The 12160-nt window shown below is 46.0% G+C and overlaps 1 protein-coding gene across 3 annotated transcripts in view; it reads left to right on the top strand.

Moving 5' to 3' along the window:
* Positions 1-9021, top strand: part of prickle2b (prickle homolog 2b) — a 108930-nt gene extending 99909 nt beyond the window's left edge. For all 3 annotated transcript variants that reach the window (XM_021569615.2, XM_021569618.2, XM_021569614.2), the window contains 6 exons: positions 1930-2043; positions 2209-2346; positions 3049-3252; positions 3985-4171; positions 5325-6185; positions 7194-9021. In XM_021569615.2, coding sequence (XP_021425290.2) covers positions 1930-2043; positions 2209-2346; positions 3049-3252; positions 3985-4171; positions 5325-6185; positions 7194-8107 — 2418 coding nt within the window. In that variant the 3' untranslated portion in view covers positions 8108-9021. The remainder of the gene's footprint in view (positions 1-1929; positions 2044-2208; positions 2347-3048; positions 3253-3984; positions 4172-5324; positions 6186-7193) is intronic.
* Positions 9022-12160: the final 3139 nt, after the last annotated feature.

Below are 12160 nucleotides of genomic sequence, written 5' to 3'. Positions count from 1 at the left end.
CACACACACACACACACACACACACACACACACTGAGTGTACCAAGCATTAAGAACTTCTTCCTAATATTGAATTTCAACCCCTTTTGCACTCAGAACAGCCTCAATTTGTTGGGGCATGGACTACAAGGTACCAAAAGAGTTCCACGGGGATGCTGGCCCATGTTGACTCCAAGTCAAGCATACAGCGTTGTACGAGGTCTTCCGTTTCTTGACCATTTCTCACATGGAATAGCCTTCATGTCTTAGAACAAGAATAGACTGATGAGTTTCAGAAGAAAGTTCTTTGTTTCTGGCCATTTTTGAGCCTGAAATCAAACCCACAAATGCTAATGCTCCAGAAACTCAACGAGTCTAAAGAAGCCAGTTTTATTGCTTCTTTAATAAAAAAAAAAAATAGTTTTCAGCTGTGCTAACATAATTGCTAAAGGGTTTTCTAATGATTAATTAGCCTTTTAAAATGATAACTTGGATTAGCTAACACATCGTGCCATTGGAACACAGGAGTGATGGTTGCTGATAATGGGCGTCTGTACGCCTATGTTGATATTCCATAAAACATCTGCCGTTTCCAGCTACAATAGTCATTTACAAAATTAACAATGTATTTCTGATCAATTTGATGTTATTTTAATGGACATAAATTGCTTTTCTTTCAAAAACAAGGACATTTCTAAGTGACCCAACTTTTGAACGGTAGTGTATATATTTGTTTTTATTAAATGCAGAAGACTTTCTTCATTATTCAGGGCTATCCTTATTGTTGTGGTAGCAGGCCCTTTGTATCGCACCCAAGGACAAAGCCGATAGGTTCCAGTCCAACGATCCATTTATTGGGTACATAGGCTATTAAAATGGGCTTGCCTGTGGCTCTGTGGTCAGCACATATTGATTGCCTCTCCTGTACCGCTGGCCCCCTTCTCTCTCGCTCTCTCTCTCTTTTGCCTTCTTTTGCTCCATCCTCTGGCGCTCGATGCTCCTGACATCAACGCAATTGAAGACCGCTGGCTCCCATTCTGTTCTGCCCCCCTGTTACTCTATAATGGAGAGACTGTAATACATTTCTACCAAAATTACGTTCATTGTTGGCCGGCAAAATGTAAAGAATGTAGCAGTCATTTTGAATAGTGGGATTAGTATTAATCCTCTGTCTGACACAAACACGGTTCATCTGTGTGTGTGTGTGTGTGTGTGTGTGTGTGTGTGTGTGTGTGTGTGTGTGTGATGTCGAGGGGTAATGCATTGGATTCTCATGTCAACATGCTGGGAGGGAGTAAAAGGCCAGATTCCATTAAGACTGCATCGGAGGGTCATAAATCCAAGTGATTGTAAATGTGTGTGTGTCCTTGTGTGTATGTACTGCATGTATGTGTGTTATTGTGGTAGGGTTAGGGTCACACTGCTGATATAAATGTTCTCCTTCCTCAAATAGCCTACATGATTCCAATAAATGTTCATTTGCTACTTGTAGGCTAATCTTTGTACCATGTCACTGGTATTAAAAAAAAATATATTTCACTTAACCAGGTAGGCCAGTTGAGAACAAGTTCTCATTTACAACTGCGACCTGGCCAAGATAAAGCAAAGCAGTGTGACACAAACAACAACAAAGAGTTACACATGGGATAAACAAATGTACAGTCAGTAACACAATAGAAAAATCTATATACAGTGTGTACAAATGGAGTAAGGAGGTAAGGCAATAAATAGGCCATAGTGGTGAAGTAATTATATATGTGTAGATGAGGATGTGCAAGTAGAAATACTGGTGTGCAAAAGAGCAGAAAATCAAAAACAAATATGGTGATGAGGTAGGTAGTTGGTTGGCTGGGTTATTTACAGATGGGCTGTGTACAGCTGCAGCGATCTGTTAGCTGCTCTGACAGCTTACCGTAGTGGTGGCCTGACAAGTGTGTTTCTCTCCCGTCAGGTTCATCAGTACTACAGTTCCCTGCCTGAGGACAAGGTGCCCTATGTAAACAGCCCAGGAGAGAAGCACCGCATCAAACAGCTCCTCCATCAGCTGCCCCCCCACGACAATGAGGTGAGACCCCCTGCCTCACGGGCCCCTGGGCACACAGACGTTGGAAAGGGGTCATTTGTCACAGTGACATTGTAACGTATGTCTCTAGCTTAATAATTACAACAAACTACAGAGTTTGTGTTTCTCTGCTGCCATTTATTTTAACAATCTGTGTGTGTTTTCCAGGTACGTTACTGTAACACTCTGGACGATGAGGAGAAGCGGGAGCTCAAACTCTTCAGTAACCAACGGAAACGAGAGAATCTGGGCCGCGGCAGTGTGAGACCGTTTCCTGTGACGATGACCGGAGTGATTTGTGAGCAGGTACACTGACTCCTGCGAGACTGGGACTGGTGCACTCACATGATGAGTAGGGCAGAGGCAGGACAGACATCTGGTAGACGTTATACATCAGTGGCTATAGTTGGTGAGATGTGATAGAAATACGTGTATAGTCACATCACTATGAGGGATCTCTCACAAGAAAGAAAAAAACTTTAGCAGGTTATCAAAGGAAATGACTATGAAGGTGAAGGACATGCACATCTCTTTTGTGGTAGAATCTAACAGAATCTTAAGTACCCAGTGACATTTCTCACTTTTATTGTGATTCACCACGTGAAGTGCTCAGCTGACATTTAAAAGCAGCTCATATAATGGAGCCTCACATTCAAGTTATGACCCTGTCTTTCACCAATGGTAGACTTGAGGGTCTTGTGTTTCTCCGACTGTTTGTAACTTTCTCCTCTCCCTCTTTCTCCCACCCCTCTAAATCTCTGCTGCACTCCCTGACCTTTCTCTCTTTGTCACTCTGTCTCCTTCACTCCATCTCCCTCCTTTCTCCCCTCCCTACCATCTCTCACTGTCAAACCCCACTCATTCCCACTCCCTGTACCTTTCTTCTCCTCTAATCTTCCTCTCCCCTTCCTATCCTCTCCCTCCTCCCTTTTTCTCTCTCCTCCACCATGTCTCTTTCTCCTCCCCCATCTCTCCCCTCCACCATCTCTGTCTCTGACCATCTCTCAGTGTGGGGGGCAGATAAACGGAGGTGACATTGCAGTGTTTGCGTCGCGGGCGGGCCACGGCGTGTGTTGGCACCCTGGCTGCTTTGTGTGCAGCATGTGTGACGAGCTGCTGGTGGACCTCATCTACTTCTACCAGGAAGGGAAGATCTACTGTGGTCGGCACCACGCAGAGAGACTCAAACCACGCTGCTCCGCATGTGACGAGGTGAGTGCAGACCCCGCTAAACACACCCACAGGCACACAAACACACATACAGTACACCCACGCAGTCACAAACCTCTCTGATACTAAACCTTTCATAGGCCTTCCCAGCAATTATTATATTGAATACTATGACACTAACTGGGCTCCCGAGTGGCGCAGCGGTCTAAGGCACTTCATCTCAGTGCTTGAGGTATCACTACAGACCCTGGTTCAATTCCAGGCTGTATCACAGCTGGCCGTGATTGGGAGTCCCATAGAGCGGCACACAATTGGCCCAGCGTCGTATGGGTTAGGGTTTGGCCGGGGTAGGCCGTCATTATAAATAAGAATTTGTTCTTATCTGACTTGCCTAGTTAAATAAAGGTTAAATAAAAATACTATTTAAAAAACTGCCATGCAAAACACAATAGAGGATTCAGAGATGGGTAAACAGAAGAGATCTATATGGTGTTGTCTTGAAATACATTGCTATAATATGGGAATAATTAAGCATTGTTTTCAATTAGATCTCCATACACATGATCCCAAAGAGTGGGTTGTAAAAGTGTTGTAATACAGTAGGACAGTGTCTGTCAGTATGCAGGAGGGAGAGGTCTACAGCAGCAGGCAGCAAGGCCTTGATGTCTTTGTCCTGTCATTCTCTGTAATTGGGTGAGAAGGGCCTTGCCTCAGAGAAAAAGCAGCATGATAAATGATACCTTCCCCATCCCTCTTCCCTCTCTCTGTCTGTAGATCATCTTTGCGGACGAGTGTACGGAGGCGGAGGGCAGGCACTGGCACATGAAGCACTTCTGCTGTTTCGAGTGTGAGACGGTGCTGGGCGGCCAGCGGTACATCATGAAGGAGGGCCGGCCCTACTGCTGCAGCTGTTTTCAGTCCCTCTATGCAGAGTACTGTGACTCCTGTGGGGAGCACATTGGTATGCCACACACCCAACCCATCCATCAGAGGCAACGCAGGGCCCTAGGTCCAATACGTGAATCCTATTCTTGAGCGCTAGAGCACTGGCATATGCAAAGCTAGACGATTTCACTGACACTCTTTCAGCTGAAGGATTTCTGTAATGGTAATAGAGAACAGAGGAATGACCTGGATTTAGCTTGGAGAAACATTTCAGGGAGAAATTTGCAATGGTGCAGAGATTACCTCCTTTTAGCTGAGAGTAACTGTGGGTAGGACATAATGCAACACTGGCATGCAGATACCGTATTGTCCTTAAATACAAACTATGTGAACTTAAGACCGTTTTCACAAAGGGGAAAAAGATCTGTGTGTGAAATCAATACAATTTCAAATGTATTCAGCAGATACATGTTTCACACATTATTTTCTGTAGGTTAACCAACCCTGTTCTGAGTAGGATAACTTATTTTGGAGGGTAAACCCAGCACCGTATCACCAGTTGGCCCAGTGCAAGCTCTGTGTGTTCCTCTCAGTCCAGAGAGCTGCTGGTTTATCCCTAAACAGCATCCCCAGCTGTGATCTGGCATGGCCCTCAACAGACAGACATGCAGCTCTGTAATTATTTGTTATACAGGATAAAGAAAGTATTTGAGTAAAACTGATTATAAATTGAAACCATCAGAAAACATGTTGAAACCAGATGGCAGCCATTAGCCTAGGACCATTCTCCCCGGCAATTCCAAACATACTTCAAATGCAATGTGTTTATACAGTGCCGGGCATGGTACATAATGAGTAAACTCAGCTAAGTGTCATAGCCCCAAAGCCTTTCTTCACTCAAGTTTACTTATAATTTCCTACTACAGTTTTAACTTTTTTTTAAAATCCAGTTTAGGGATGATATCGTTATCTTTTGATTCGGATATGAGTTCTCCCTCTAGAATATTTAGCTCATGTTTTGTATTTGATTAGCCTCAATTTGCCTAGCTGCTTATAGCACTTTCTCTTTCACATTCCCCAGCAACAGTATTTCTACAATGATTAGTCTTGAGGGTTTTCTGTTGCAGGCATTGACCCTAAGCATTACTGAGCAAAACAGTCAAATGTATTGGGACTTTTTCATGGACATTTTGGCTTATGCTAACAAGTCTTTCCACTCTTTCCCGCAGGCATTGACCAGGGCCAGATGACATATGACGGGCAGCACTGGCATGCCACAGAGGGCTGTTTCTGCTGTGCCCGCTGTAAGTGCTCCCTCCTAGGTCGCCCCTTCCTGCCCAAACAGGGACAAATCTTCTGCTCACGCTCCTGCAGCCTTGGAGGTGAGCCTAACGGGTCAGACTCCTCAGACTCTGCCTTCCAGAGCACACACTCCACTCGAGAGCCCCACCGCAGCTCCAAGGCTGGGAAGAACAGGGGTCAGGCAGGGCGATTTTCGGGCGAGGTGGACCCTCTCTCCTTACAGATGGACCTGCTGAGTCTGTCCAGCCAGACGCCCAGTCTGACCCGTGAGCCGCCCGCATGGAAGAGCCAGGGACAGGGAGGCGACACATACCCCTACGAGGGCCGATCAGACCACACAGCAACACCCACTCCACTCCAGCTGCTCAGCCAATGCAACATCAGGACTGCTTATAACTCCACCTCCCCAGGGCAGGGCAGCCAACCAGACCCCAGGTCCAAGGAGACGGGTGTCCCCAAGAGGCCGCTCATCTCAGCCGTGAAGGGCCACTCTATGAATGAGAACTGGTTCCACAAGGACTCAGTCAACTACTACCCCCCCAAACTGAAACCCCAGCAAAGCATTGACATACCCCACAGCTCCTCACCCCACAATGGCTTCTCTGACAAGCGCTCAGTCAGTCTGCATGTGTTCCAGAGGGAGAACCAGAGGGACAGGGAGGTGGGGCCTCCCCAGATGGGGCGCAGCAGGAACCCCATCAGTGCACTTAGCTTCACGGAGCAGCTCACTCCCCTAGAGCAGACACCCAGGGGTTCCATGGAGTCACTCACCCTGTCCAACGCTACAGGTAACTCATTCAAAATTCACCATCATGTGAAGATGAATTCATGTGATTATATTTGAATCAATATATTTTACTGCTCAGGACATTTTATTTCTCACATAATACTGCAACCCATCTGGGGCTAACGAAACAAGTATCGTTGACATAAGAGTGTAATGTCTATTATATCGATAACCGACTACTATCTTGACGTAGTAATGATATTCAGGGGAGTGCCAATTAGTCTGACAAATTGAGTATCGTAACGAAAATGGGCCATTTTCTGGAAACGATTATGATTCAAGTATTTTTTGTCATTATCAGTGATCAGGAGAAAAAAAATATGCCAACAAGCATCTTTCTCATGTCAGTCAGAAACAGAGTTTCTAAACCATGCGGTGCTCTCTTTGAGTCAGTCATGTGTGTGCTCTGAATAACTCAACTGGCTAGTTTTCCTGTCTGTAAAGAGAAGGGCGGGCGGGACATTGATTCTGCTGCTCTGATTGGATAGAGTGAAGCTGTATTTCTCCATCCACTCGCTTCATAATTTCACTCGATCACTTTTCCTCACGTGTTTTCAGTCTGATCATTTAGATTTCTGCTGCTACTATGATAAATCACATGGCGAAGACGTTTGCTATCAAGCTATCAATGTGCATAATATCTAACAAGTGGGGCAAGGGTCGGGAAAAAATATGAAATGCTAATGCACATTCTGACTGATTGACAGCAAACTTGGCTGCCCTCTGCAAGTTGAGGACATATACACACCCACCCCTCTGCGCACTGCTCCTAATCTGCAGCTTTTTTTGCAGTGAGAACATGCAGGGGGGTATTTTGGCCACATTTATTTGGGTATATTAAAACACTTCCGTTTTTCCTATCACGAGTACCATTCGATCTGACTATCAACTGTCAACTTACAGATACGATTAGGAATACGAGTATAGCAATGTCAGCACACTCCTAATGATCATAATGAGGACAACTGATGAAGTTGACCACTGACATCCCTCTGTTCTCTCTCTGAAGGAACGTCAGCAGATGGAGGGAAGCGCCAGGAGCACCTGTCTCGTTTCTCTATGCCCGACCTGAGCAAAGACTCTGGCATGAACGTGTCAGAGAAGAGCAACATTGGCACCCTCAACTCCTCGGTCCAGTTCCACAGTTCTGAGTCTCTGCGCAGCCTGACCTTTGGCCAACCCTACATGGAGCTGGAGCCCCCGGTGCAGGTGCAGTATCCTCTGCAGTACTGTGAGCCCCCAGGCCTGGGCATGGGGATGGGCCGCTTGCCCCCCGGCTTCACCTACCAGGAGGAGGACAGGGTCAGCCTGGTGAGCAGCGCTAATGCTGCACGCCTCCCGCCCATCAGCGAGCGCACGCGGAGACAAGGAGAGGGCCTGGGCATGGCTGCCCCTGAAGACACCCCTCAGCGCCGTAGACACCACCACCACCGGTCCCGTCGCTCCAGACGCTCCCGCTCGGAGAATGCCCTGCACCTGGCCGCTGAGCGCAGGGAGAGGCCCCAGCTGAGAGTCAGAGAGGATTATGACCAATTCCCCCCTCCCCGGGGCGCCAGGGACCTGTTTGGGGGTGCAAGGGGGAGGTGCAGGGGGCCGGAGCCGTTCCGGCAGTGCCCTCGCACCACCTCTGACCTCACCCTGCAGAACCCAGGTGCCCACCGCCGTCTTGCCGGGCCCTACTCATGGGACGACTATGAGGATGAGTGGTGCTCCACCTGCTCTTCATCGTCTGAGTCAGAGGACGAGGGCTACTTCCTGGGAGAGCCCATTCCTAGGCCCGTGCAGCTCAGGTACCTAAGCAGCCAGGAGCTCCTCCACAAGTACAGCTCCACGGGGGTGGGCGGACCCCACCAAATGAGCGGCAGAGGAGGACAGCTGCACACCCGGAAACGCCGGAAAAGCAAGAATTGCATAATCTCTTAACATTCGCCACATGGCAAGAGTCAAGACAGTGTGCCCTCCCTCCCCAGTATACACTAACATAGTTCATCTGTTCAGAAAAGAAAACAGCCGCTCCTCTGAATTTGGGTATTGTGAGGTTGACAATGTTTGATATGCAGTTGGGTAAACCGTTGACAGAATGTTTTGCATGTTTATCCATTTAATGTTTCAGAATAAGATATCCTGAGTACTGATTATATTTCTCTGACTCTCACTCTGCGTTATGCTTGTCTGTCACCATGTTTATCAAAGACAATGTGCAATCGTAATAATAATGTCATTTCCATTCACAGCAACAGTAAGGTACAGACAGTTTAGTGAGGTCCAGCTATTTCATGCAATGTGATTTAGGTGTATACCATTATACTCAAGTTTATAGGCTGTATATAATAAATTAATTAATTCACTAAATTAAGGAAGTAATGTAAATACTATGTAAATGATGTCCCACATATTTTTATATTTTGTATAGAATCATTTATGTATTGAATATCTATAATGTAGAAATAGAAACCGCATGCCTGTTAATGTACTGATGTTGTCCTGCATTGGAATAAAATAGCATTTCAGAGAGAGATTGACAGGTGTCCGTACCCTCACTGGAGACTGGTGGGTTCATGTGAAGCGATGTCTACCACTGAACAGTCACGCTCACCATCTGCTCAGTGCTAAAATGAATGAGAACATGGCAGAAGCACACCTCTCTGTAAATGTCATTACCCCCATGAGGTCATGAGTCAAGTGTTACAAATATTGTGATTAATGGGCCTTTACGGCACTGTGTGCAAACAGATGTCTGTGAGCTCTAGCTGAGCTTATCATAGACCCAGATAAAGTATGTGCTGCTGATACATTTTCATGAATTAATGCATTAAAAGCTATGCTAATGGGATTCATATGGTCTTCACTGAAGCGCAGTTTGTAACTCACAAGCTATCTCCTCAATTAATATAACCTTTACATCCAAAATGACAGGAGTAGTTTACTTCTCTCTTGTCGTTTTATTCTCCCGTTTTCTACTTTTACACTTAGACAAGAGATCCAGGTTAAGTTTGTGTTTGAAAGGTGAAGTAGCAGGGCAATAAATTGGACTGTGTCAGTGTGGTCAGAGGATTACGCTAGCTAGGTCTCGGGCCCTCGTAATCTGTGTCCACTCCACACCCTCCCCTCTGCTGCAGGTCTCAAAACTATAGGTATTTAACTACACGCTCTAGATTAAAAGTGATTGAAGACCAATGCTACTGACATGTTGGGGGCATTAGTATGTGTTTATGTAGGTTCCTTTTAGAGGCTGTCTTTCATTGTTATGTTTTGCTGTGGTCAAATAACAAAGGGCGAGAGAGGAGTTCTCATTTTGTTGACTGTTATGACCAAAACAGCGGCACAAACTTGAGACACATTTTTGTTCTGTCTTTTTACCCCTGTTTTACTGAGCCCCTAGGCCACTGCCATTAAGTCATACCCGCAGAGGTGCACATTGTCACCAAAGAAATGAGTAGTGGAAAAAACAAACCCCTCTTTTGTCACCAGTCATCTGTGTATTAATCTAACGGAACACATGTTTCAAAACTCATCAGAGCACACAGCCTTACTTCGTTAACCCAACCCATATATTTATTCATTTCGTTTACATATCTTCTCATCCCTGCGGGCCTTTACCCAAGGACAGAGGGGTTGTGCAGTCAGTGTGTGTCAATGGTTTGGCACTGAGAGCAAGTGTCTTTTCCATGTGCTTAATTAAAGCTGAGATGAGAGGCACCACAGATTGTAAGCCAAATGCTTTCTGGGCTACACACCATAGAGGAGTAGATAATCCCTGAGTTGTGTTGATGCAGGACAGTGGTCTGGTCCGCTGGGGGCCAGCTGACTCCAGGAAGATTACACTGGAGAGAACAAACATCCCATATATGGCTCTGGGAAAGTGGGATACCTAGGCAGTTGTCCAACTGAATGTGTCTTCCGCATTTAACCCAACCCCTCTGAATAAGGCTGCCTTAATCAATGCCCACGGCGCCCAGTGAACAGTGGGTTAACTGCCTTGCTCGGGCAGAAGGACATATTTTTACCATGTCAGCTCTGGGATTTGATCCAGCAACTTTTCTGTTATTGGCTCTAACCACTAGGCTACCCTCTGGTAATATCATCTTTGTTATTTGTCTCACTGAATGTTGTGGTCCATGTATTTACACAGTACATTCTTATGGGAATGGGGTTTGAGTACTTCTATACTTGTGTTTGTCATAGGGAGTTTGTATGGGGCTTGTGAAAAGCACAATGTGTCGAAGTATGTAACATTCAAAGCATGCCAACTTGAAAACAGCTTGTGTCTTTTCAATTTGCATTTTAATTGCAGAATGAAGTTGATCACGCCTAAGCTAATGACGATTACATATTTCAAATGAAGCTAAACTGCTGCAGGTCAACAGAGTGAAAAGAAGTGTGATTGACTACCTGTTACTGAGGAGACTACTAACAAAGGCATGTGTGTTATAAACTCAGCAAAAACATAATCGTCAACTGCGTTTATTTTCAGGAAACTCAACATATTTGTATATGTATATATATTTGTATAACATATTTGTGTACATATTTGTATGAACATAACAAGATTCAAAACCTGGGACATAAACTGAACAAGTTCCACAGACATGTGACTAACAGAGATTGAATAATGTGTCCGTGAACAAAGGGGAGGGGGGGGGGGGGGGGGGTCAAAATCAAAAGTAACAGTCAGTATCTGGCCCTAGCCCTCACCCTCCGATCCAACAGGTCCCAAACGTGCTCAATGGGATTGAGAGCCGGGCTCTTCGCTGGCCATGGCAGAACACTGACAATCACGCACAGAACGAGCAGTATGGCTGGTAGCATTGTCATGCTGGAAGGATGAGCCTGCAGGAAGGGTACCACATGAGGGAGGATGTCTTCCCTTTAACTCACAGCGTTGAGATTTCCTGCAATGACAACAAGCTCAGTCCGATGGTGCTGTGACACACCGCCCCTGACCATGACGGACCCTCCACCTCAAAATCGATCCCGCTCCAGAGTACAGGCCTCGATGGAACTCTCATTCCTTCGATGATAAACGCAAATCTGACCATCACCCCCGGTGAGAGAAAACCACGACTCGTCAGTGAAGAGCACTTTTTGCCAGTCCTGTCTGGTCCAGCGACGGTGGGTTTGTGGCCATAGGCGACGTTGTTGCCGGTAATGTCTGGTGAGGACCTGCCTTTACAACAGGCCTACAAGCCCTCAGTCCAGCCTCTCTCCGCCTACTGCTGACAGTCAGCACTGATGGAGGGATTGTACGTTCCTGGTGTAACTCGGGCAGTTGTTGTTGCCATCCTGTCCCGCAGGTGTGATATTCGGATGTACCGATCCTGTGAAGGTGTTGTTACACGTGATCTGCCACTGCGAGGATGATCAACTGTCTGTCCTGTCTCCCTGTAGCGCTGTCTTAGGCGTCTCACGGTACAGACATTGCAATTTATTGCCCTGGCCACATCTGCTGTCCTCATGCCTCCTTGCAGCATGCCTAAAGCATGTTCGGGGACCCTGGGCATCTTTCTTTTGGTGTTTTTCAGTCAGTAGAAAGGCCTCTTAAGTTTTCATAACTGTGACCTTAATTGCCTGCCGTCTGTAAGCTGTTAGTGTCTTAACGACCGTTCCACAGGTGCATGTTCATTAATTGTTTAAGGTTCATTGAACAAGCATGGGAAACAGTGTTTAAACCCTTTACAATTAAGATCTGTGAAGTTATTTTGATTTTTACGAATTATCTTTGAAAGACAAGGTCCTGAAAAGGGGTTGTTTCTTTTTTTGCTGAATTTCTGTTTGTCCTTCTGGCTGACTCTTTCATGGCCAGTGTAGGGCTCATGAAGAGCATTCAAATGATTCTAAATAGAATGTCTGTAGCATGTGACTGCCAATTAACCAATGTTCCTGACATTCCATTGGCCCAGGCATGCACGGAACTCAGTCATGTGATGACGCTAAAGTTAGCAGACAGAGATTCATAGGATGAAACACAGAGAGTCT

Source organism: Oncorhynchus mykiss, chromosome 17 (assembly GCF_013265735.2).
Source record: "Oncorhynchus mykiss isolate Arlee chromosome 17, USDA_OmykA_1.1, whole genome shotgun sequence".
Lineage (NCBI taxonomy): Eukaryota > Metazoa > Chordata > Actinopteri > Salmoniformes > Salmonidae > Oncorhynchus > Oncorhynchus mykiss.
Note: the sequence above shows the minus strand (reverse complement) of the source record. Positions and strands in the feature narration are given on the sequence as shown.